The following is a 27,121-nucleotide window of genomic DNA, read 5'->3' as shown; positions in this document are numbered from 1 at the left end:
AGATGTTGTGAACGGGACGCGATATCCCTGACTGATTACAGAGTTGTTTCCACGTGTCTGAGCAACTTTGTAGGCATCCCCCACTGGTGGACATGCAGGGGGACTGCCAATCCTAACGTTTGCGGCCTCGACTGCTCCCTCTAGGATTCTTGCCTTTCCTATCCTTGACAGGAAAGGGCTTAGACACCACGGTCTTCGCTGCTGTCGTCGATTTAGTGGTCTTGGCTGGACGGGACTGCTGTGGTGCTGGAGGCTTATAGGGCTTAGATGTTAAAGCCCTATGAAGGAGGAAGTCTTGATGAGACTTCCTCCACCTCTCAGCAGCCTGTTCCACATCCTTAGACTCAAACAGGATGGATCCCTCTAAAGAAGAATGTCTGAGTCTATTAATCTCGGTGCTAGGGACCTTCTGATGGAATCTCTCAGCCACCGCATCCCGACGTTTCAGGATGGTGTTTGCCCACAAGTTCGAGACTTGGTGGGCCAGAAACTCGATCGTGCGAGTGCCTGAGAGAAGGAACGTCTCCATAGCTTTCCTGGTACGTTCTTTGGAGAAATCCTCAGAGCGTATCAGGATACCTAAGGTCCCTAACCAGATGTCGAGCCACAAAGTGGCTTGCATAGCACACTTCGCAACTTTCTCCTGGTTAAGGATCTCGGTTGCCGAGAATGAGACCTGCCGATTGGAGTCTCTCTCAAGAGGGACTCCCCTGGTAAGCTCTTCCAACGAGTGGTGGAGAGGAAGAGCTAAACAAGGCTACTCGATCTCAAAGTATCTCCTCTGCTGTATGCGAGGAGGTGGCAGGAGCTTGTTGGTGGCACTGGAACGGTTGGAGGAGGACATCTCGGAGAGCTGTACAACGATCTTGTCTCTGGTACTCTTAACCCCTTGAGACCAGGGCAGAGCTGCACTGGCCTTAGAGGGTTTCTGAGTACCGAACACACGGTCAACACACGGTCCAAGACCGTGTCCTTGCCCTCTCGAGGAGGGATCTCTGGGTCGCAAAATCCGTTGAGAGCCCTCATTAGAGTCAGAACTTGCCAAAATGCATGTTCTGACTCTTGCTGTTCTCCTCCTGACGTCGGACTTGCAGCGAAGTCTCCTGTCCCCAAAGGCTCTTCTTGGGGAGAGTCGCGGACGTTATCCGAGTGGCTAGTTGGCTCCATCCTAGTCCTTGTAGAGGACTTTGGTAATGTCTTAGAGTCCTTAGACTCCTTCCTGGGAAGGATGTAGGACTCCAACATTGACGAAGATGGTAAGTTCCTTCCAGCCCCCACTTGAGAAGACATCTCAGCACGAGGAGAGGTTTCCCCCATTGGTGCGATGGGGGAAAGTCTCACCTCACGTGATTCCCCTGAGGACGGGAAGTCCTCGTCCGACAGGGAAGGAGAGATAGTCTGGGGGAAAGAAGGAACCTGCCTCGAAGGCTTGCGTGGAGTCAACTTAGCCCTTGGAGAAGTTACTGCATCCGGAACTCCTCTTTTTCTCTTCAAAGGGGTAGAAACAGCCAAGGATCTGCGTCCTAATTCAGAGAAAACAGGCTTGAACGCCTGTGTCACGGCTCTGATTAGTGCCCCGAACCAAGGCTGTTGGCTGACAGAGGCGCTGTCAAACACCCCCTTTGAAGGAACAGGGATTGAAGAATCCCTGGGAGGAGTTCTCATAGGTGGGTTCGCCTGGAAAGGTTTAGGGATCCTGGACCCCTCTAGATGTTTCCCTTCCGCTAAAATACGCGCTGTTATGCGTTTGCAGGGAGGGGAATGAGGCGATGCTAACCTTGCCATGCGTTGTTCAGCAGTCTCGCGCACGGGAGGATATTGACACTCGCGAGGGGGCGCGTAATGGTGTTCGCGCGAGGGAGAATACTGGGAATCGCACGGGCGCGCGGGAGACTGTTGGTGCGTGGGAGAATATTCGAGCGCACCTGGGCGCGCAGGATCAGGGCGTTGAGTGCGCGGGTAAGAGTTTACGTGTCCCTGAAGTAGTCGTAGGGCGCAAGCGCAGGAGAGATAACCCTGGCGCGCTGGCGCGCAGTTGAAGCCTGTGCTGCTCGTGGGTGCGCGTCTTGTGGGCGTGCGTCAGAATGAGGGAGCGCAACTGCAGGAGAGGATGGGCGAAGGCGCGCGTATCCTCATGGATGCGTGCAGGTGAATGAGAGTGTTGGCGCGATGGCGAGCTGGAGAAAGCTGGCGCGTAGGCAAGTGTTGGTGCGCTGGCGAGCTGGCGGGCGTTGACGCGTGGGAGAAGTCAACCTTGACTTCCCAACAGCGCCCAGATCAGAAGATCGTGAGCGCGCAGGAGAGCATGAGCTCTGGCGCGCAGGAAATCACTGGCGAATAGGAGAGCGCTGGCGCGTTGGAGAGCGTTAGCGCGTAGGAGAGCGTTAGCGCATAGGAGAGCGCTGGCGCACAGGAGGTTGATGGCGCGCAGGAGAGCGCTGACGCGCAGGTGAGGGTTGGCATGCAGCTGGGCGTAGGCGTATGTCTATCTGCTCAGGCAAAGGCCGGCGTGCAGGAGAACGTTGGCGCGTATGCTCATGGTTATGTGCATAGAGAGTATGGGAAGTATGCACGCGTTGGCGCATATGCCTTGATGCCCTGTATTAGGGTTAGTTGACGAGGCCTGACAAACATGGAACTCAGGTTTCGTTGGCGCGTAGCGCGCATCAGCATCCAGGAAAGGCGACGGCAGGTCGGCAGGTCTGTCGGGTGGAAGGTCAACGTGTCCTTTGAAAGGACGACCTTCCACCGAAGGAGATCGTGAACGATCCGCAGAAAGGTCCAGGACCAAAGCAGGAACAGTTGGTGATCGATGACGAGGATCCTCTGCGGGGGACTGCAACGTAGATGTAGAACCATAGAGGCGGCTCCTCACCGCAGGTGAAGGAAGGCCTCTCTGGCGAAGAGGAAGGCGAGCCTTGCGACAAATACGCCCTCTGGGGGCCGTTAGATCAGCAAGCTGACCTTCTGCAGTCCTCCGAAGAGGAGTCTCTGTAAGTGAACTCCCTCGAGGGGGAGAAACACCAGCAGGAGAGACTGTTGGACTTAGTTTCTCCCTCGTTGGTTGAACAGGATCGGGAGAAACTAAGCCGTCAGCTACCGTAGGGTTTGAAGAGGCAGAGGTGATGGGTGATACCGCATTGGATACCTCCGACACCACAACGTCGACAATCGACAGAAGATCAACCTCTGCCGGAGGCGGTGATTGCTTGACAGCAACACCCAATCAGATGTAGTCAAGTAAGACTTTCTTGAAGGGCGAACCCTCAAGCCCCAAGGAAGACCAAAGCTGAAACAAAGGGATGTGACAAATCCTCCCCCGGAGAGAGAGGTGGGGCTGCTTCGCTATGGGAAGCAACGCCATCTCTCGAACCCCGAGTTTGGAAAACAGTACAACCGTCTACGCTACCACTCGACGGTCTCTCGAAAGAGACCGACCGAGTGGGAGCTTCGAAGGAGGTTTGAGCAACAGAAGAAAAGGGCTTGGGTTTTTCTCCTTTCAAAGAAACCTTCGAAGGAGAAATATCCCGTTTGGACTTCTTCCGTCGCCGCGAAAACCTCTCCCACTGGGAGGTAGACCACTCCATACACTCACTACACTTGTTATCGCTATCACACCGTTGGCCCCTACAGTAAGGACAAAGGGCGTGAGGATCGGTCTCGACCGCCGACATGAATGTTCCCCAGGGGCGGTCGGGTAATCCAGGGCAGGAGCGCATAATAGCAGAGGCCAACTTCACACACAAAACTGTCAAAGAGAACGCAAAAAAGCATTAATGGCTGCCAATGAGCGGCGGTGATGACAGCGGACACGTCCAACTACCATCCAAGCCTAGAGCAAAGTGAGCTCAAGCACAGGTGTGTGTGTGTGTGTGTAAGGGGGGGGGGAGAGACAGCAAGCTACCCTCCCCTACCCCTGCTAACTGGCGGTGTGGGTAGTAAACCCTCATTAAATTTTAATGGCTCGTCATTTCAGCTACGCCTAAAGTAATACCCCTATTAAATAGCATGGTTTGTATTCCAGTTACGGAACAAACAGTATTTAAGAGAAATAATTAGATGAAAATATTTAGATAAAAGTTACAAAACAAAAGAAAATAAATTGAAGGGATAAATTAATAATTAATGTAATGAGGGGGTAGAGAGAAATCCTATTAGTATAAAAATTAAACATAACTAAAATACAATTAAATTTAGAAGTAGGTAATCCAGTGTTATACTGTACATGATTCCAGAGTTTACTAAGGAATGGACGTAAAAACTATTAAATCTAGTATAAATGCAAAATCAATTAAAAAACATAAATAACAATTAGCAACAGAACTACATGCAACTCACCATTTTCCTGGTCATGTACTAACGATACACGAAAAACTAAAATGTAAGATTTAACTTGATGACCATTATTAGCCATAAAGCTGTGTGTTGGGATGCTAATGGTTGCAGTTCTACCACAACCAATACCAAGTCCTCCTTCCCCTTCTGAGGGATTGATGATAACATCTTGCGTTCCAACTGATACCTATAAAAAATAAATTATTATCAATTCTATTTTTAATGTTCTTGTCAATTCATATACAATACCGGCAATCGATATCACTTACATATAAAATTACTGATGACTAAAATTCTCAGTAGCAAATAGGAAAAATTCTTAAGAGTTCACGAGCCTGACGTTATGAAAAAAAACAAAAAACAAAAAAAAACAGCAGCAGCTTTTCCAACTACACTCGAAAGACTAAGCAATATAAATGTAAAGTCCCATTCATCAAGTTTCCCAATATCCAGTTCTAAAATAACTAAATATGTGATAGGGCAATCAAACAAAACATTTCATTGAATTATTGACATGTTAAACTTGGAAATCCATACCAACTTTCACCACCTAAGTTCACCAGGCGTATGCCCTTCCTATGCACACTGGTTTTAAGTCGCCATCCTAATTGAGTTCAACTTAGTAAAGATTCCAATACCACTACTGTATTTTTTTAATAAAAGCTATGAAAATGGGGATAGCCAATATATACATAGAGAGAAACATTATGCTGTGATCAAGATAATACACTACAATTTTCAAAGCGAGATTAAACATTCTGCACTGTATGAAATTTTTACATCAAAATATATGAAACAAAATAAAAATAAAGAGAATTCAGAACAACAGGAATGAGGAAGATGAAGTCTCATTACGCTGCTTACTGTCAAACAGATCGGCCCATAAAAAGGGTAGCCTTTATCTTTGGACACTGAGTGACAGAGCAATCTGGTTTAAGTCAAGGATGAATTCTTAAGTAATGTATACACTTTTACAGTGCAGGTTTAAGGGTAGCCCACCATTTAGGATCCTGGGTTGTACCAGAGTGTTTGTTTCATTGTCAATTTTTTCTTTTTATTTTCAGTTGAAGGATAAAATCTTTGGGCTGCATTCCTAGCTGAGTATAGTTATTACAAATCAAATCTGATCAATTACTTTTCCAAATGTAAGCCTCCTGTTTCTCTAAGTAAGCAAGCATATCTACAATCATTATTAAACCAAGATTCATCATCAATTCAGTATTTTAGCAGAGGAGAAGAAATGAGCCTATCAATTGTGATAAATTCAAGTAAAAAGGAACATTTGAGATGTCATTCCAATCTGGCTGACATTTTATATATGTAAGTGTAAAAAAAATTAGGGACAGGTTACTCAGTGTTAATTACTAACAAAACTCTGGCATCATTAGATGTCACAACTGGAGTATCAGCCTTGTTTATTATAACACCATGGGAATTAATGTATACCCATAAAACATTAACCAAGGTTGTTAAGAATATAAGAAATGTCACCTCTGGAACTTGAAAAGGAAAATGAGATGCCAATGCTAGAGCTGTTGATTTTTCAAGACACATATCAGTATGAAAAGAACAACTTAGTCACCCACATAGAAGCATTTATTTCAGATAAGCTGGAGATCATCTTAAGGTGCATAAAGATAACATGATTAATGGGTTACAAAGAACAAATATTTTCTTAATCTACAGTATAATTGACTGATTAAAAGTTTTCAGGCATCCTGATCTACAGTATAAGCAAATAATTTTAAGCTACAATAAAATAGGATATATTCTTCAGAAATTATGCAATTAAAATTCTAAAATCTATATAAAAATTCTTATATTTTAATTGTATATCTAAAAAATAATCATCATCATCATCTCCTATGCCTATTGACGCAAAGGGCCTCGGTTAGATTTCGCCAGTCGTCACAAATTTGAGCTTTTAATTCAGTACTTCTCCACTCATCATCTCCAACTTCACGCTTCTTAGTTCTCAGCCATGTAGGCTGGATCTTCCAACTCTTCTAGTGCCTTTAATATTCACAGGTATGAATTTCATGGATTTGATTATTTGCAGGGGAAGACTGCAAAACCATCACAGTAATAATGTTGGTTATTGTAGTTCTTTTAGCAGTATAAGTAGGCAACAGTTAACATTAAAGCTCAATTGGCCTTGACAAATCATTTCCCACCATAATAAAGTAACGTCTTGGTGACAGTATGTATATGCGCTGAGCAATGTTTTTTTCATTGATTGCTGTTTGTAATGCTACTTTTCCAACCAAAGTAATGGCTTTAATCTTTTTGAAGATGAATAGTTTTACCTAGTTGGAGTATGTTTATAAGGCATAAATAAGAAGTGAAAGTCCAAAATGACAACTTAAGAGTTAGCTAAAAACTGAAAAGCTCTTAACTTTGCCACACAAAATACAGTATTCTATAAATTTAGGAGGGATACATTATTTCATAATGTAAACATGACTAATTAAATTTTAAACTAGCATAGTATACTTTCATCTATGCAATTTGAACATGATTAAAACTCAGAAAGGGAGCATAGTCATATGTAAAAAAGACCAACAGAATATCTAAATCCAGTTGGAATTGTGGCAGAGTGCACAAAGACTGTGGAGAACTCACTCTACATCTAACATGTTATATGAAAATCTGATGTAGGGACATTAGTAACACTGATAACTTAAAGAGCCAATCCTTTAGTCAAGCATTTAGTATAGTATTCAAAAATGAAAATCAGATTATGTTGACCATTTCACAGTAGCAAATTTCTTCTTTTCTTCTTCCTTTTTTAGAAGTGGTCTTAAGTTAAACACTTAATCTCCCTTTGTATGAAAAATATAAAAATCAATAAAACAAAGGATGTCAAAACCATATAAGGAAACTAAATAAGCCAATGGAGCATTCAATTTAGGTATTTCAAGTTGTAGTGCTATTCACTAAGCTCTTAATGAGAAACATGAAGCAAGAGGATGGCACCATGTATAAACTTAAGTAATGCAAATTGTAAACACTATGGTTGTGGTGGCCTATATGGTAACATCCCTGACTGGTGATCGCCAGACTGGGATGAGAGACCTGCTCAAACTGGTTAGTTCCTTTGGTCGCTGAAACCACACCATCCTTGTGAGCTAAGGATGGCGGGTTTGGGGGAGCCTATAGGTCTCTCTGCTGAGTCATCAGCAGCCATTGCCTGGCCCTCCTTAGTCCTAGAGTGGGTTGAGATGAATTTGAGTCTTGATCATATGTATATGTGGTCAGTCTCTAGGGCATTGTCCTGTTTGATAGGGCAATGTCACTGTCCCTCGCCTCTGCCATTCCTGAGCAGCCTTTAAAATCTTTAAAAACTAAAGTAACTAATCATTATCATCAGCTGTAACTAGCCCACTGCACGACAAAGGCTTCAGACATGCCCTTCCACTCGTATCAGTTAATAGTCTTTCAATGGCCGCCTAAACATGCAAATTTTCTTAGTTCGTCAATCCATTGTCTTCTCTTACTTTCCTTGCTTCTTTTGCAATCTCTAGTCATCCATTCTGCTGTTATTCTTATGTCCACATATTATGTCATTCTCAATAACGTCCTGCCCATGTCCATTTCTTTTTCTTACATGCTGTTAGGATGTCCTCTACTTTGTTTGCTCTTCTATCCATGTTGCTCTTTTTCTGTCTCTTGGTGTTATTACCATCATTATTCTATCCATAGCTCTTTGAATTGTAACTAGCTTGTTTTAAGGCTTTAGTAAGGCTACGAGTTTCTGATGCATAGGTATCTGTTAATAACAATTCTGAAATTTAGAACATCTAAGAATTTACTAAAAAAATATCTGCATTTCAGTCATTCCTTGACATTCAAAGAAAAAGTAGTTGAGTGTGTCAAAAATCAATAAAAATGCACTTCCTACTTAACAACACTCCCAGACACCCCAAGTCCTTATAAAGTATGTCCTCCTTACCTATGGGTACTACATTCCCAGCCATCCCATGGATGGACGGACAATAAACAACCGTAAACCCTAATGAATAGCAAATAAATTTCATACTTGTATTACAGTAATAATAACGATGTGTAAATAATACAGTAAAGTACAGTACTGTATTTATAATACAATACAGGTAAAATCTTATTTGGATAATTTCAATTATTTTCTTATTTGTATAAAGTATACTTTTTAATATGAAGCTCTTTCAATATACTGTATAATTACCTGGTATCATCTTAAAGGTCAGAATCTATTTATAATTACCTAAATTGGATTCATCTTTCTAATTTAACCCAATCTATTCACAAGGGAGTTCACTCGACCAACGTTGGAAACTAACCGATTTGGGTACTAAAACGCAATTGCATGGTATCTTTGTAAGTACAATGACATTACCAATGACAATACCGGTAATTATAAGTGGGCTTTAAACATACACAGCATATGCTTCTGTAACATCTGATAATATAAAATGCCAAATCAAAATACTTTAATAAGAGCATTGTACTTTTATAATTTTTCTATTTAATATAGTAAATTCAAGGGCTTTTCTCTTAAACTCTAAACACACGGCATATGAAATGGAGGATAAAATACTGATACAGTAAAATAAGTACACTAACAACTGGATAATGTCTTACAAAAAAGCTAACACTGATCTAAATATACTTTTTCTATGCATTATCAAAAACTTATTTCAAATACAGAACTTTAAACAAATTGATATCAAATAACATCATTCTAAATTTGCTTAAATAATTATTTTTAGAAAATACTTCAAACAGACCAATGAGCTAACATTCCTAACTACCGTCACCTATCTATCTACCATTTTGAGCAGTAGCTAACATAAAAAAAAGGGTGATTTTTCTTATCATCGCTCCTCTTTGTCTGACAAGGAACTCGGCCAAGTTTGGTTGGTACTGCTAAGGTACCAGAGACTGTTTTTGATAAATTGATCAACACTTACTTATACATTACGAATTCTTAAAAATTTGATTACTAGATGAATTGAAAAAGTTAAAAGATTCCAATAAAATCACAAAATGTTTAAATCATTTGTATTTTTCTTAACTATATAACCATTAACCTTCAATAGGAGTTTAACTTCAGTCAAACTGGAAACAGCCCTTAAAATTTTAACAAGGTAAACAAGGTCTCAACCAGAAATTGGTAGGCAGTCACTGAAGAATATATATCCCTGTGGATAGGAGGTCCAAATGTATGAGCATTATAAATGATGGGTGCATATACAGTATTTCATCCATCCTCCCCACTGTAAAGGAAGATGGAGTTGATATGTCAATATAATTCAAATTGTAATAAGAAGGTACTCGGTTGTGTAGTTTACCTACAGTGAGATGAGGTCAACTGCCAATTGTCGTGTCCAGCAGTGCTTGTGTTTGTTAGGAGGGATGAGAGCTCCTGAACCCTGTACCAAAAACACCTTCCCAGGGTAGGGTTTGGTACAGAGATACTCCTTCCACAAAACCCTGCACGGGGACCGGACGAAGTCTTGTGAGACTCGGTCCGATAGGTTGGCTGGTGCTTCGGCGACATTCTCTTCTTTCTCTTTGGGGTGACAGGACTGAGCTGGTAAAGCTGGGAAACAACAGGAGACAGGTGTACAAGTTCCCTGCTGACTTGAAAGTAATGATCACTGAAGAAATAGCAAAAGTTTTGTTCATGTGGTTCTTGAACACAATTCCAGCTCACTGTCACTGATTATTATGGTTTGGACCATGATGAATGGCCAATTCAGTGGGAAGTGACAATCCTGGAGAACAAGAGCGAGGCACAATTAGAACGTTCCCGTGAAGATGAAACACAAAGACATAGAGCACGAGGAAACCTCTACACTCATGAAGGGAAGATATAGTAGCCCATACAAGCAATGAGAATGACCATAGGTTCTTCTGTGATCTGAAAGTCATTGAAAAACAGGTAGGGTGTCCAATCACGTAGCTCTGACAAGTACAGTGATGAAAAAAAAAAAGAAAAAAAAATCCTGGTACAATATTCCTATGTCACCAGCAGAAAGAGGAGAGAATGTACTAATAGCGCTTACTGGAGTGGTACGTTCTCGGTATGCACTACACAACGATTCTTCACCAGAGTAGCAGCATCTGCAGGCACAAGACTGGGAATTATGCTTGTAAATCTTTTTTTTCCAGTAACATGTTCAGTATTTTTAAAGTCATTCAAGAGATTTCTTGTTCACAAAACCAGGATAGAAAAAGCATTTCAAGAGTTAAAAGAGAAAATATGATTGTTACAAGGAAAATTACGATTATCTAGTCAGTCAATTGTGCTTTAATATGATATTTTCATAATAAAATAAATTTTTGAATATACTTACCCGCTGGTTATATAAAAGAGCTGAAGTCCCTGACGCCAGGGCAGAAAATTCAAATCTCGCGCTATCGAAGATACGCCAGGTGTACCAACCGCACCCTAGCGGTAGAACAGGTGGAACTACACACCAACTCCAGTTCTTCCATGCCTCATAGCCATACCATAGGTAGTCTCTAGAGGGGAGGAGGGAGGGTGTTAAATTTATATAACCAGCGGGTAAGTATATTCAAAAATTTATTTTATTATGAAAATATCATTTTTAAATATAAAACTTACCCGCTGGTTATATAAAAGAGCTGATTGACACCCCTTGGTGGCGGGTCAGAGACAGCTACATACAGAAAATTCACTTAAGGGTTACATACAATAAACTTAAGCAGTTCTCACCTGATAAGGAAGCTGACAGCAATGATACTCTGCCTCATTTCGTCCGCTATCCTTAAGAGATCCAGTAATCCACTCGGGCTGAAAATCTCTAGGAGCTGTCAAACGGTACAAACACCTATAACATGACAGGACCTCAACCAATACCCTTGTTCCGGGTGCACTCAAGGAACAAATTGACCACCTAGCCAAATCAAAGATTGCGGAAGACTGACGCCCAATCTCCACAAACCACCATAAAAAACGAGTTCCAAGAGATAGAAAAGGGGTATTAGGAAAAAAGGGAACGTAGTGGTAGATCATTCACCTACTATCGCATTAGCAGCTATAAAAGGACCCAACGTAAAAAGGTCCTCATAGCGAGTCTGAACATTCTTCAAATAATGGGATGCAAAAACAGACTTACTTCTCCAAAATGTTGTATCCATCAGACTTTGCAGAGAACGGTTCTGTTTAAAGGCCACTGAAGTCGCTACCGCTCTGACTTCATGTGTCTTGACTTTGAGGAGCCTCTGATCCGACTCATCACACTGAGCATGAGCTTCTCGAATCAACAATCTAACGAAAAAAGACAAGGCATTCTTGGACATGGGCATCGAGGGTTTCCGAACTGCACACCACAGAGCGTCTGAGTTACCTCTCAGATTCTTAGTTCTGTCCACATAACACCGTAGAGCTCTAACTGGACAGAGAACCCTTTCCAATTCATCGCCAGCCAAATCCGAAAGGTTAGAAATCTCGAAGGATTTGGGCCATGGTCGAGAAGGGTTTTCGTTCTTGGCCAGAAACCCCAGTTGCAAAGAACAAATGGCTTTCCCATTCCGAAAACCAATGTTCTTGCTTAAAGCGTGAACTTCACTAACTCTTTTCGCAGTGGCGAGGGTAACTAGAAAAAGGGTTTTCAAGGTTAAGTCCTTAAATGAAGCCGAGTGTAAAGGCTCAAATCTGTCACTCATGAGAAATTTAAGGACAACATCCAAATTCCAGGCGATGGGAGCCGTTTGAATCATCTTGGTCGTATCAAAAGACCTAAGTAAATCTCGTAGATCCTTATTATCAGAAAGGTCTAGGTTCCTGTGTCGAAAAACCGTCGCCAACATACTCCTGTAACCTTTAATAGTTGATGACGAGAAGTTATGCTTAGTTTTAAGGTCCAAGAAAAAATCTGCTATTTGGGAAAGCGATGTACTGGAAGAGGAAATCGCGTTAGTTCTACACCATTCCCTGAACAACTCCCACTTGGACTGATACACCTTGATGGTTGAAGACCTTCTTGCCCTTGCAATTGCCTTGGCTGCCTTCTTCGAAAATCCTCTAGCTCTAGCGAGTTTTTCGATAGTCTGAAGGCAGTCAGACGTAGAGCTCGGAGGTTTTGATGATTTCGGGCCAAGTGAGGTTGTCTGAGAAGATCGGGTCTCATGGGAAGGCTTCTCGGGACATCCACCATCCATTCCAGTACCTCTGGAAACCAGCTCCTTGACGGCCAGAACGGAGCTATCAGTGTCATTCTGGTCTCCTCGTGTGAAACGAACTTCTGAATCACTTTGTAAAGGATCTTGAACGGAGGAAAGGCATAAACCTCCATGTGTGACCAGTTCATCAGAAAAGCGTCTATGTGAAAAGCTTCGGGATCTGGAACCGGAGAGCAGTAACACTCTAGTCGTTTGGTCTTCGCGGTGGCAAAGAGATCCACGAGAGGTCGACCCCATAACCGCCACAGACTCTTGCAGATGTCCGGGTGCAGAATCCATTCTGTGGAGAGAACCTGACCTTTCCTGCTGAGTCTGTCTGCGCTCACATTGTTGACTCCCTGGATGAACCGCGTCAAAAGAGTCACCTTCCTTTCCTCCGCCCAGATGAGGAGCAGTCTTGCAATCTCGAACAGAGGCCATGAGTGGGTCCCGCCTTGTTTCGCAATATAGGCCAGAGCTGTCGTGCTGTCCGAATTGACTTGGACTACCTTGCCCCTGATCTGCTTTTCGAAGCCGATGAGAGCCAGATGAATAGCTAAAAGCTCTTTTTGATTGATGTGGAGAGAGGTTTGCTCTACCGTCCAAGTCCCCGAAAGTTCCTGCTTCTCTAGAGTGGCTCCCCACCCCGAGTTGGAGGCGTCGCAACACAACACGAGGTTTGGGTTCCTCTGAAGTAAAGACAAGCCTTCTTTCAGTCTGGGCTCGTTGTTCCACCATTGAAGATGAGACTTGATGGAAGTCGAGATGGGAATGCAATCCCTGTCGAGGCTGTCCCCTTTCTTCCAATGGCGGTTGAGATGAAACTGAAGAGGACGCAAGAACAACTTCCCCAGGGTCACGAACTTCTCTAACGACGAGAGAGTCCCCAGAAGGCTCATCCAATCTCTGACGGAGCAAAGATCTCTCTTCAGGAACGTTTGTACTTTTAGGAGGGCTGCTTGGATTCTCACCGACGACGGAAAAGCCCGAAAACTCCGACTGTGAATCTCCATCCCCAAATAAAGAATCTCCTGGGATGGAATGAGTTGTGATTTTTTCGAGCTCACCAGGAGACCCAGTTCTCTGGAGAGATCCAAAGTCATCTTGAGGTCCTTCAAACAACAATCGGCTGAGGAGGCTCTTATCAGCCAATCGTCCAGATACAGAGAGGCCCTGATTCCCCTCGAATGCAGCATGCTTGCCACGTTCAGCATGATCTTGGTGAACAATAGAGGAGCCGTGCAAAGTCCGAAACAAAGAGCCCTGAACTGGAAGACCTTGTTTCCGTCCATGAACCTCAGATAACGTCTGCAGCTGGGATGAATCGGAAGGTGGAAATAGGCATCCTGAAGATCTAAAGAGACCATCCAATCGTCCTTCCTCACAGCTGCCAGAACTGTTTTCTGAGTCTCCATGGTGAACGTCGAGTTTTGGACGTAACCATTGAGCACACTTACGTCCAGAACCGGTCTCCACCCCCCGGAACTCTTGGGTACTAGAAAAAGGCGGCTGTAAAACCCCGGAGACGTAACATCTTGCACTTCCTCTATTGCTCGTTTCTCTAATAAAAGAGACATCTGTAGAAGCATGGCTTGTTTCTTGGGACCCTCTCTGTATTTGGGCGAAAGATCCACTGGATCTGTGACTAAAGGAGGATTGGTCAGGAAGGGGATCTTGTAGCCTTCCTTTAACACCTGGACGGACCAGGGGTCCGCTCCATTCCTCTCCCAAGCCTCCCAAAAGTGAGTCAACCTGGCCCCCACTGCTGTCTGAAGGAGAGGGCAGTCAGACTTTACCTCGGCCGGACTTGCCCCCTCTGCCTCTAGGTTTCCTTCCTTCTGGTTTAAAAGAGCCTCTCCCAGAGGGCTTCCCACGAAAGGACTGAGGACGAAACCCAGAAGAAGATTCCTTAGGTTTTCGAGAGGAGAATGACGGAGGCAAAACTTTCCTAGTCGAATGAGTAACTAAGTCATGTGTGGCCTTCTGAGTGAGAGCAGTAGCCACCTCGCCCACTAATTCCTGAGGAAATAAAGAATTAGACAAAGGTGCGAAAAGAAGGCCTGTCTTCTGATAGGGAGACACTCCTGCGGAGAGGAAGGAGCACATCGTGGCCCTTTTCTTGAGAATTCCAGCTGTAAACAAGGCAGCAAGTTCGTTGGAGCCATCTCTCACACCTTTGTCCAAGCAGGACATCAAATGAACCAAACCACTAGTGTCCGTTTCCGTCATATCAGAGACCCTCTTACTCAAAGCCCCCAAAGCCCAGTCCAAAAAATTAAAAACTTCGAAGGCCCTGAAAAGACCTTTAAGCAAATGGTCGAACTCTGGAATGGACCACCAAATCTTCGTCTTCCTTAAGGCAAGACGACGAGAAGCATCTACCAAACTTGAAAAATCCCCTTGTGCAGAAGAAGGAAAACTCAAGCCCAACACTTCACCAGTCTCATACCACACACTAGATTTAGAGGCTAACCTAGCGGGAGGAAAGGCAAAGGCCGTCTTGCCAAAAGCTTTCTTGGAGTCCAACCAAGAACCCATTAACTTCAAGGCCCGCTTAGAAGATCGAGAAAGAACCATCTTGGTGTAAACTGGAACCTTAGTAGCTTTACCTAAGATGAATTCAGAAGGCGGAGAACGAGGGGCCACAGGGGTAAAAGAATCCGGGAAAATTCCAGTCAAAATAAGCATAAACTTGCGAAGGTCCACAGCATGCTGATAATGCTTCTCCTCCTCATTCTCAGAGACTTCCTCAATAGGATTATCCTCATCCGACTTTTCCTCTGGTTCGTCTTCTGGCAGTGCAGCAACAGCTGCAGCCTGAACCGAAGGAACAACGTCTGGATGGGACTGCCTGTCAAGGCCAACATCTGAGTCAATTTGGTGGGGAGAAGTAGAAATAGATTGATGCGAAACACGGACATGTAGACGATCATCCTCAACCAACAACTGCTTAGACCGCTTAGAATTCAACTGTTGTTGAACAGAAGAACGCTTGAAATCAGAAGGTAACTGTTGAAGATCGCCGCGAGGTCGCGTAAAGTCCGAGGACTGTTGCTGCGAGCGATCAAAGGAGTCAGGATGTCGCCGCTGTAAACCAATGTTTTGACGCGCCGCGTCCAAAAGTTGTTGCCGCGGGCGATCCACTACTTCAAATTGTTGCCGCGTCTCGTCCACTTGTCGACGCCGACGCTCTTCCCCGCGACCAGAAAACGCAAACTGGTCAACCAAAACTCTCTGACGCGACTCATCAAAATCAACCTGGCGTTGAACACTGTGAATGGGAGACCGCCTAAGTGATAACTCGTCAAGGCCATATACCATCGAACGTTTGTGCGATACCTGGTCTGACATCGAACGCCCAGACACAACGCCAACACCTGGTTGATAAGAATCCATCAACGACGAGAGTTGTTCCTTCATAGACAAAAGCGCAGTCCATTTCGGATCAACAGAACTCCTAGAAGGAAGATTCGCACTAATGTCACCACGCATTTCAGGGGAAGAAAGCCAATCCGATGGAAGAGGAGGTGCATGAATAGTTACAAGGTCCGAATCGGAAGGAATCATATCCGCACGAACACGGTGATCCGAACGTTTGGCCGGAGTGCAAGCGCTGGGAGAACGGAAACGTTCCGGTGAACCCCACGAACTACATCCTGGCCGCACAGGCGATTCCCGACGCTGTGAATCAACATGGGAGCGTTTAAGCGGTCTCGACGCTCGCCGCCAGATCTCACTCCCCGACCCTTCATCGGAAGACGGGGATAACGTATGAACCTCCCCTTTCCTACGATGAGGGTGAACGACCTGAGCTACGGCAACAGGAACGTTCGAGGGGACGTCTGCACGATTGATGATGCTTCTCGTTCCCTTAAGCCGTTCGACATTACTTCTCCCATGGGTTCGAGAGCTCGAAAGAGGTCTAAGGCTAGGTGAACGACAAGATCGTGCCGACGCACCCTCCGCAACACTAAACACATTATCAACACTTGTCACAACACCGAGAGAGTCACGATTCTTCGGTACCACATCAGACACTCGAGTCGACGCACCTTCCGCAACACTAACCACATTATCAACACTTGTCACAACACCGAGAGAGTCACGATTCTTCGGTACCACATCAGACACTGAAACACTTTCCACAGTTCCGATAGGATCACGGTTTTTCAATACCTTTAACTCTGAAAAGATAGTATTTCTATCGGCTGCTAAGGACTCAACTTTCTCACCAAGAGACAAAATAGCAGTAAACATGTCCTTCATAGTAGGTTCCTGATCTACCACCACAGGGGAAGGAACAGGATTAGGAACAGGTAAATTAGGTAAGGTTCTATCCACAGATCGGGAAGAACTACGCCTAAGTCTATCTCTCTCTAATCTCCTAACATAACGATCGTAAGTACCAAAATCATCATTAGTTAAGGAAAGACACTCATTACACCTATCATCTAATGAACAAAATTTACCCCTACATTTTACACAAATAGAATGAGGATCAATAGATCCATTAGGAAGTCGTGTACGACAACCCTCACTAACACACCTACGCTGAGCAGGGGAGGAGTCGGCCATTTTAAAGTTAACGTGAGAGACCGACAAGCAAAAAGTAAGGGAAAAAACAATAAAGAAAATCTCAAACAAAAAGATTTCAAGATAAGAACCAAGGAAAATTAATCAACGATAGCTTAAACTCAAAAAAGAACGTTGTACATCACCAAACAACTTCCCAAGAGAGTAAAAACACGAGAGCGAACTTCTGTATGTCAGTCAGCTATGACGGCAGAGAGAAGAACTGAAGTTGGTGTGTAGTTCCACCTGTTCTACCGCTAGGGTGCGGTTGGTACACCTGGCGTATCTTCGATAGCGCGAGATTTGAATTTTCTGCCCTGGCGTCAGGGACTTCAGCTCTTTTATATAACCAGCGGGTAAGTTTTATATTTAAAAAAAACATTTTTATACTTTTGTTTTAAATTTCTGGTGTATTTTAACAATCAAGTATTACAGTACAGATATATACAGTATTCAACTCGCACAAGACCCGCTACAAGACCAGGAATTACGCATGCAAAATTTTTCACGCTGTTACATATATTTGACATGAACTCTCCCATAACAAGACAGGTTGGGAAGGATGTTATTAATGATCATGTTTGTGGAGACTGCACTTATAGATAATGTAGCTGGGATGAGAAAGTCTGGTGGCATCATCATCATTGCACTGCTTGTTAATCATATGTTCCACCCCACTCCTTCTGCAGGGATGTTGTCTCTGCAATTATGAAAAAAGAACGAGACAATGGCAGACCCCATCGTCTTGCATGCGGGTATGCATGCTCGGTCTCAATCTAGACTGAGAAGATGTAGCAGGCGTATGAACACCTGTACCACGTACCATAAGGTATTCTTGGGGAAAGTAGCGTTACCAATACATAAGCTCTCAACTAGTGTGCAAGGCAAGAACGTACTAAAATCCTCTTCCGGAGTAGATACGTTCCCACACATACGTGGGAGAGATCAGTCAGGGGAGGTTCTCATACCTCGGTTGAGAGAGAGAGAGAGAGAGAGAGATTTATAATCCTGCCTAACTTATTCTTGAACTTATTTATTGTGTTACTGTTTACTACATACGCTGGAAGTTTATTCCAAGTATTTGCTATTTTGTTTGTAGAAAAATTACCACATTGAGTGGTGGTATTGTTTCTTTTCAATTAAAGCTTGTAACTGATTTGGACTAATTTGTGATAAGCGTGAATAAATTGTTGTAATCTACATTTGTTATACTATACCTCTAAGAATTTTAAATGCCTCTAGTAACTGTTCTCTTAGTCGTCGAGTTTGCAGATCAAATAAGTTCAAACGTTCCATCCTCTGTCTATATCCAAATTGCCTTAGTGTTGGAACTAGTTTGGTGACTCTAGCTTGTATTGCTTTCAGTCCTTCTGTATATTAGGAGCCCATAATTGGACTCCATATTCTAGATGGGGTCTTAATAGAGATGTGTACAGCTGTAGTGCAGTGTTTTTGTTTCTGTATTTGAATTGTCTCTCTATGTAGCTTATTAGTTTCTGTGCTCTCTTTTCAGCTTTAATGCTCTGTTTGGTGAACCTCAAATCCTTGCTAATAATAATACCGAGATCTTCCTCCTGGTCCACTCTTTCTATTTCATTATCCAGCAGTGAGTAATCTGATTGTAGGTTACTATAAGCTATGTGCATGACTTTACATCTGCCATTTTCTAGACCATTCTCCTAGCTTCATTAGATCCTCTCTTAAGGCTTCTACGTCTTCTGAGCTTGCAGCATTTATGCAAAATTTAGTATCGTCAGCAAATCTGGCTATTCTACTAGTTAATCTTAAATCTATGTCGTTAATGTAGATCAGATATAGCAATGGTCCAAGGACGGATCCATGAGGTAATTCCGCTTGTTACAGCTGCCCACTCTGAAACTTCTCATTAATTACAACTCTCTGTTTTCTGTTTGTTAGCCAATCTTCAATCCATTCAGCTGACTTGTCAATAATGTCGAGTGCTCCAATTTTTACCATTAATTTTTTATGAGGAACTTTGTCAAAACCCTTTTGAAAGTCTAGGTATATGATGTGTATTGCACTGCTTTCGTCATAATAGGCTAAACAAGTTGTGGGGAAATTCCAAAAGATTTGTCACACATGATCTCTTGTCTAAAGCCACGTGAGAGAGAGAGAGAGAGAGAGAGAGAGAGAGAGAGAGAGAGAGAGAGAGAGAGAGAGAGAGAGAGAGCGCAGTAGCTTAGCTTGTAAGAGTTGTGAATGGACGTTTCTTCCTGCCAAGGGGCAACTCTCGGTCCTTACTCCTCCCAGGCACGAAACTGAGCACAAGTAAAAGGTGTGTAAACACCCTTACCAAGCACACAGACACCTATGTTTCTTCCCACTATGGGACAACTCTAAGCACTCATCAAGAAGGGATGTTCCCTATGGGAGAGAAAGGGTAAAGATCCCGTGATACATTTTCTATCGATCAGTTTTCCACAGGTTCTTTGAAGACATCTATTTGTTCTTCTCGAAATTGCAGCAAAGACTTTAACAAAGAGGCAGAGGAGAAGAAACAACTTGCAATTCGTCCACTCAAGAGTCATGCTGGTCAAAAATGACATTTTCATGGGAAAGAGACCACAATTGCACAACCAAGCAAAACGTTGTTAGCACCTTCCAGAACCAGCAGACACTAAAGGAAAGAAGAAAGGTGGCATCCTTCCCATTCACACTAAGCAGTGGCAAAACGTCCTCCAACGGGAGCACCAACTTCCTTAGATTCACGTTTTCGTCATGATTGTAAGACCACACACAAGATGAATTGAACAGCAACAGATATACTAACTGACAGGAATAGCATGTTGGGTAACGGTTGTGGCAGCCTATTGGAAATGCCCTTACTTAGCGATCTGCTGGACTGGTGTTCAAGACCCGATCAAGCTTGATAGTTTCTTGTAGTGTGCAACCTCACAATCATTGTGAGCTACAGATGGTAGGTTTGAGGAGCCTACAGGTCTACTTGTTGAGTCATCAACAGTCTTTGTGTGGCCCTCCATGGTCCTAGCTTGGGTGGAGAGGGAATTAAATCCTAATCATAGGTATGTATGGTAAGTCTCTAGCGCACTGTAATTGTCCCTTGCCTCTGCTGTAACACAATAAAACTGTTACATAATTAGTCATCAGGAAACTGCATATCCATGGCAATCGCAACTAATATCCCTCAAACAATAGTGCCTGTCAGAGCATTAATTCAAAGTGAAAGAAAATTAAAAGATCAAAACAACCAGATGAGGACACAGAGAAGTCCGTCGTTACTGACCAGCAGCCGAAGTCAAAGTGAGGTTTGCACTACTTGTTGGGTGGATGTCCCCCCATCCAAAAGAAAACTATTGTTCACCTTGTTAAAAGTTTAACCACCGTTTCCACCTTCGCTGAACTCATACTCCTATTAAATGTCAATGGTTTGTATCAGGTACAAGAAAGGAAAAACTTCTGGTAAGGATTCATTCAATTTGCTTCAAGATTTTAAGAAAATCATTCACAAACACACTGAGCTGAGAGGTCTCTTAACTATAAGGGTTGGTAAACAAACATAAGGCACAATTGGTTTTTTTTGCTATTTATGAATGAAAATCATCTTAAGGTGTAAGTTATAGAATTTAAACTTCTTCAGTTTATCTTTAGTTTCATGATTCCTTAAAAAATAATTTTAGGGTTAAAAAAAGGATGACACAATTTATAAAAAAAAAAAAATCTATTTGATAACTCTTATCAATGGAAAATCACATTGATTTCTTAAAAGAAAGCTCTTCAAAGGCATTACTTAAATATCAGATATGCACAGCACTATTGTACACGCCCTTTATTTTCAATTGTGTAAAAGACTTACATCACATTTCCCTTCTCTTTACACCAGAAATCTCATGGTGGTTTCCTCTGGCTGTAGGAGACTGAATAGTATTCTCTGTCTTTCAAAGATTTTTTGTCAACTTTTCTAAAAAGAATTTTTATGCAGCATATGAGTGAATTTCTTCACAATTTCTTAACATACCAGTTTAAATTTAAATGGCCATGTACTATATAAGTAAGCAGTGTAAAACTAAAAAAAAAAAATTGCATCTCAGCCTTGACAAGTCATAAAATCAATACCATTTGCAGTTACATAACAGCAAATAAAGGATAACATCCACAGCTTTTACTAAGCAATATAGGACAGCAATTAAACAATAAACAGAAAGTAATTTTTAAACAGGGATTGAAAATTCACTTACATAAAAGGCTCAAGGGCTAGTCTTCTTAATGCACACAATTGTAAATATTGCCCTTTATTTGTTATGTTTTTTTTGTCAAAGAACTGCCCTGTATTGTATATTATAAAATTGATGAGTTGAAGTTCTCTTTTCCTTAGAGAGCCATTTTCAGGAAATGGATAAATCCATATAATTCTAAAGCCCTTGAGTGTTAATCATATGTCTTTTCAGTTAAAGCCCTACTCTATAGGTCTTACTTCCATGGAATTGTGTATACTGTCCTTTACTCAATGTTATATAACTGTGAATTCCGTGAAAACAAAGTTATTGCTTTAAAGAATTCTCAGGCCTCATAAACAATTAAATACAGGAGTGTTAGAGCACTAATTTACTATGAAACCAAACGACATCAACTGCTGTAACAGGGGTCTGATGCAACTTTTTCCCTTTGTATTTTTTTCTAACACTAATTTATATTAAACTTACAAGTATAAACTTAAGAAACGACAGAACAAAACTTCATAATAAAAAACGTACAGCTTTCCTAAATACCTGCATCAACGGTGAAGACGACTCTTTTCGCTTTTTGTGACACATTTTAACAATAAACGTTTCAACACGAGCTACGTCACCAAATTGTCCATCCACTGTAAAACACAACTTCAAATAAAAATTTACAATTGATTATACAAAATTAAAGCAAATGCCAATTGTACTCTAATTATGTTTTAATTTTCTAAACTATTCATTTGATTAAACTTTCAATATTATTACTTTTACTAATGCCTTAATGATCAATAATTTACACTAAATACTGTACTGAATTGGAGATTCTAAAAAGCAAAGCAGTATCCAGACAATGAACAAGACTTTCCCTTTTTAGAGAATCTCATTCACCACTTTTCACCTAACAAAAATTTTGGTTTCTTTGGTTACAAATCTAAGACATACCCTATTCTAAAATGTAGGAAGAGGGTGACAAGTAAAATAGTAGCTCTGCATCTGAACTTCAAAATCATTCATGTTAAAATTATAAACGACTAAAAAATTACAAATTTGGAAGTACTGTAATTTGTATTTTCCTCACGATATAAACCTGTAGATATTCATAAGGGATATTACTTTTGGCGAAGCTGAAAGCCGAACCATAAACTTTTAGCGAGGGTTAACCATCCACTCGGTAGTTAGCGGGGGGAGGGAGTAGTTTGCTACTCCACTCACACACACCTAGGCTGAGTAACAACTTTTACTAGGAGGAAGAACTTCTAGGGGGATTGGTGCTAGCCGGCAAATCTATACATATAGAAAAAAAGTTTATATCGTTAGGAAAAATACAAATTACTTCCAAAATTGTCATTTGCTTCATCACTAATACAAACCAATGCTAATTATAGAGGATGAGTTACCCCTTAGGACAATGGAAATCCGTGCCAACTAGCTTCTAGGCCTTGACCTGCGGTTTCCCTGTATGTGCTCCACACATAACTAGTATAAACCCTACACCTAGCAAAAACCCTGCTATGCATGGCCAGCAAGCTGCGTGCTTGTGATACTAGAAGTGTGATTGTCTTGGTAAGAGTTATTCGAGTCATAGGAATCTTCCACGGGTACCATAGACATTACCCAATTCTTCCCCTCGCTAGGGGTATGGGGACGCAGCAAATATTATGATAATACACAAGGAAAATGGTTTTACCTGCAGATAGGTAAGGACAGCATTGCAGAGGACCCTAAGTGACGATTGCCCAAGAGAGGGAAGATGAGAGAAAGAGCCAGTCATTCTTACGCATTCATCTCAGAATAATCCTGGGGAACCTTTGCCCTCAACCCTCTGCTACTTGTCCATCAAGGAGCCTAAGGTGTTTAAACCACTTGTTGTGCAGTCACCACAGGACCAATAAAGAATGTCTCCTTGTTTTTGTGGGTCACATCTTGCAGGTAGTGGGTGGCGAGGGTCGTTTGATACTCCCACATGCTCGCTTGCAATACCTGCACCACAGAGTAGTTTTTTTTAATGCCAGGGACATTGCAATGCCCCTGATATCATGAGCTCTGGGTCATCGTGTTGGAGGAGGGTCAGGATTCAGGGACAGATGAATGACCCTGTTCTTCGGAACCCTCCTCTTGACCTTCTCCATGGCTGGCAAAGAGTGCTGACACTTGGGGGCGAGCTGCTAATGTTCTTTTAAGGTGATACCTCAAACTCCTTACTGGTCATAGTAACAACTGATATGGATCATCGGTTACAGTACGAAGACTCTCAATCCGCAAGGGCAGAATCTAGGATCCACAACTCCCGGATTTTGAGTCTTGGCATTAAACTCAGGGACGAAATTTACCTATCCTCTCCCCTTGAATGGGCGATGTCATTAGAAAGACCATACAGTTCTCTAATTTTTCTGGCCGAAGCCAAGGCAAGTAGGAACACCGTCTTAAAAGTTAGCTGGCGATGTTGCCTAGCGTAATGGTTTGTATGTAGCACCCTTCAGAGACTGAAGGAAGCAAACCACGTTCCAAGGAGGAGGTTTAACTTCTGACTGGGGGCAAGGTAAGCTCGTAGCTTCATATGAGGAGAGAAAGTTCCTATGAGGAAGAAAAATTGACTCCTTTCCGTTTAAAGGCAAGGCTCAAGGCTGAGCGGTAGCCTTTCCCTGCCGAAACCGAGGAGCATTTCCTCCTGAAGTTGCACAAGGAACTCCGCTATTGTTGGAATAGTAGCATCGAGGAGAGATACCCCTTCCACGACACCAACCGCAAAAGACAGTTAACTTAGCCTGGTAGAATGAAGTTGAGGATAGTCAGAGGTTTCCAGCTATCCTTCTTGTAGCTTGTTGCGAAAATCTTCTCTAAGTGAGGTGCTGGATAGTCTCAAGGCATGAAGTCGTAGCAAAGCTATGGCTTTCCGGATGATGTTCATATGTGGCTATTTGAGTAGATCGTGTTGTGGAGGGAGTTCTCTCGGAAGCTCCGCCAGGAGTTGCAGAAGGTCCGAAAACCACTCTGTGATGCCATAGCAGTGTTACGAGTCATAGAGAGATTGTCGGATGCTTTGGTCTTGTTGTGCACTCTTCTAATCAGACAGAACAAGGGGAGAGGCGTACATGTCGATGTTGTTGGAATGCATCTTGGCAGAGAGCCAGGGGATCAGGGACTGGGGAGCAATAAAGCGAGAGCCTGAGATTCAGGGACGTCGTGAACAAGTCCACAGTCGGGGAAAACCCACAAAGTCAGGACGTTGTTGCTACTAAATGATTCAAAGACCACTTGCGAGTCCACTATCCAAGTCACTGCTCAAATTGTCCGCGAGCACATTCCTCTTGCCTGGAATGAAGCGGGCCAATAGTGAGTTGTCTTCTCCCCCATCTCAGTATCTCTACTGCTAAATGGGATGGAGGCTGTGAAAAGCTAAGTCTTGTATGTTTATGTAAGCCACTACAGTAGTGTTGTTGCTCATCAATACCCCGCAGTGACCCGACACGAACTACTAGAACTATTGGAGAGGTACGAAGTCTGCCCTCATCTCTCAAGAGATTTATGTGCTGGTACTCTTCGGACTTGGACCAGAGGCATGAGGCCGTGAGGTGCAGCACATGGGCCCCCACCCTTCTTTTAATGCATCTGAATAGAGCATCAATTCTGGAGGGAGAACGAGAAGGTCGATTCCCAGGCGGAGGTTCTTGTCTATCACCCACCACCTGAGGTCCGTTTGCTCTTCTATTCCTGTGGGGACTAGAATGTCCGGGGAATCGCTGGTCTGATTCCACCTGGACTTCAGCAGCCATTGGAGAGATTGGATCATGAGGCTGCTGTTGGCCACTAGACAGGCAACTGTTGGCCACTAGATGGGCAGGGATGATAGGTGACCTATGAGACACAATCATTGTTAGGCTGGAAGCTCTTCTCGTCTGAGGAAGGGTCTTGCTACCTTCCTCAGCCACTGCACCCTGTCGTCTGATGGGAAGACTTTTGATGTTCAGTGTTATTGATCATACCTAAGTACAGTATACCAGTCTTTGAGAGGGATGCAGGGACAACTTCTTGAGGTTTACCACAATACCCAGATCTTGGCAAAGCGCCAGATGTCCCTCTTAGTGTTGAAGAACGATTGCCACCTAGACTGCTAAGATCAGCCAACTCCATGAGCCCAGGATGACACAGGGGAGAACACTCTCGTGAAGACCTGAGGTGCCGTGGAAAGACCGAAGCACAGCACCTTGAACTGGTATTTCTTGTTGTCGAGTATAGCTTAGATACTTCCTTGAAGACGCATGAACTGGGATTTTGAAGTATTCGTCCTTGAGATCCAGTGTGCACATGAAGTCCTATGGTCTTACTGCTTGTCTGACCGCGTCTGCAGTCTTCATCCTCAACGGAGTTTGTCTGACAAACTTGTTCCGGGCTGAGAGGTCGATGACTGGTCTCAGTCACCAAATGTCTTTTTCACAAGAAAGAGTCAACTGAAAAAGCTTGGGGACCCGTCGAATGAGTCACGGAGACTGTCCACGGTTCGACCCCAAGTTGCAGCCACTTCTCCCAGCGGCATTGCAGGCGTCCCCCCACTGGTGGACAAGCTGCTCCCTCTGCTACTCTTACGTCCATGAGAGGACTTAGAGCTCTTCCACTCTCTAGCTGGAAAGGGCTTCTTCGACACTTTTGGGTTGTTGAATTCACCATTGTTGAAGTCCTGTTAGTCAGCGGTTTTGATGGCTGCTGCTGTTTCTTCTGTGGGAGAAGAGGGCGATAGGGACGAGATGTATGGGCCCTATGGAGTAGGGAATCCTGACTGGACTTCCTCCATCTCTCTGCCACCCCCTCAACGTCTTCCAGCCTGAACAGAGAGGAACAGTCGGGACTAGATTTTCAAGTCTCGTTACCTCTGCTTGGGGTTCCTGTCGATGAAACCTTTCTATTACCGAGTCCCTTCGCCAATGGATCATGTTCACCCACAGGTTTACTACCTGGTGGGAGTGGAACTCGATGGTTCTGGTTACTGTTAATATAAAAGTCTCCATCAACCTCTTCGTGGTCTCCTTAGACCAGTCCTCGGTCCTGATGAGGTGTCCCACAGACCCCTACCAGAGATCTAGCTACGAAGTAGCCTGCATGGCATAATTTGCGACCTTCTCCTGGTTAAGGATCTCCGATGCAGAGGAGGAGACAGAGACTCTGGAGAGTATCTCGAAGGAGACTCCTCTGGTAAGAACCTCTATAGAGTGGTCGAGAGGCAAAGCCACCAGCCTACAGGTTGTCTGTCGTCAAAGGGGGGGGGGGGGGGGAAGAACATAAGAGAAGGTTCTCCACCCTTGAGAATTTGCCGCATTACGCTGTCACACAAACAGCAACATTCACTATAATGAAAAGCTTAAATATATATAAAAAATTACAAGAATGTTTTCATGTACAGTGGAACCTCTACATACGAATTTAATCCGTTCCAGAACCAACTTCGGATGTAGAAATTGATCGGATGTCGAAACGAATTTTCCCATAAGAATACATTGAAATAGGATTAATCCGTGGTTGAGCCCAAAAACCTATGATAACTTCTTAATAAACTACTACACATAATTTTCCCATGAGAATAATGAACACTAAATTAGATAATAGACATGTAAATAAGAAGAATAGACATGTAAATAAGAAGAATTAGCAAAAAATGATAAATAAGAAACGGGTTTTTAGCGTCACTTTACCTTAGAAACTCCAGCGCAGGTGTTGTTAGTCTTGCTATGCAGAGAGGAGACGGACGGGCGGCGAGGAGGTAGAGAGGTTAATTACGATAAACGTACACTACCGTAACTTATTCTAACTTACACTAAGTGAACTTTAACATAACTTAGCTTTTTTTT

General features: G+C 43.1%; 1 protein-coding gene across 4 annotated transcripts in view; it reads right to left on the bottom strand.

Annotated features, from left to right (window-relative positions):
- Su(z)12 (Polycomb protein Su(z)12) overlaps nt 1-27,121 on the bottom strand; it is a 134,140-nt gene that overhangs the window by 63,517 nt on the left and 43,502 nt on the right. For 3 of the 4 annotated variants that reach the window (XM_068393291.1, XM_068393293.1, XM_068393290.1), the window contains exons 5-6: nt 21,810-21,919; nt 4,339-4,522 (exon numbers count right to left, since the gene is read on the bottom strand). In XM_068393291.1, the coding sequence (XP_068249392.1) occupies nt 4,339-4,522; nt 21,810-21,919 (294 nt within the window). The remainder of the gene's footprint in view (nt 1-4,338; nt 4,523-21,809; nt 21,920-27,121) is intronic. The other variant, XM_068393292.1, reaches the window with a different exon arrangement.

The sequence above is a fragment of the Palaemon carinicauda genome, chromosome 19 (assembly GCF_036898095.1).
Source record: "Palaemon carinicauda isolate YSFRI2023 chromosome 19, ASM3689809v2, whole genome shotgun sequence".
Taxonomy (NCBI): domain Eukaryota; kingdom Metazoa; phylum Arthropoda; class Malacostraca; order Decapoda; family Palaemonidae; genus Palaemon; species Palaemon carinicauda.
This window is presented reverse-complemented; position numbering and strand designations above follow the sequence as displayed.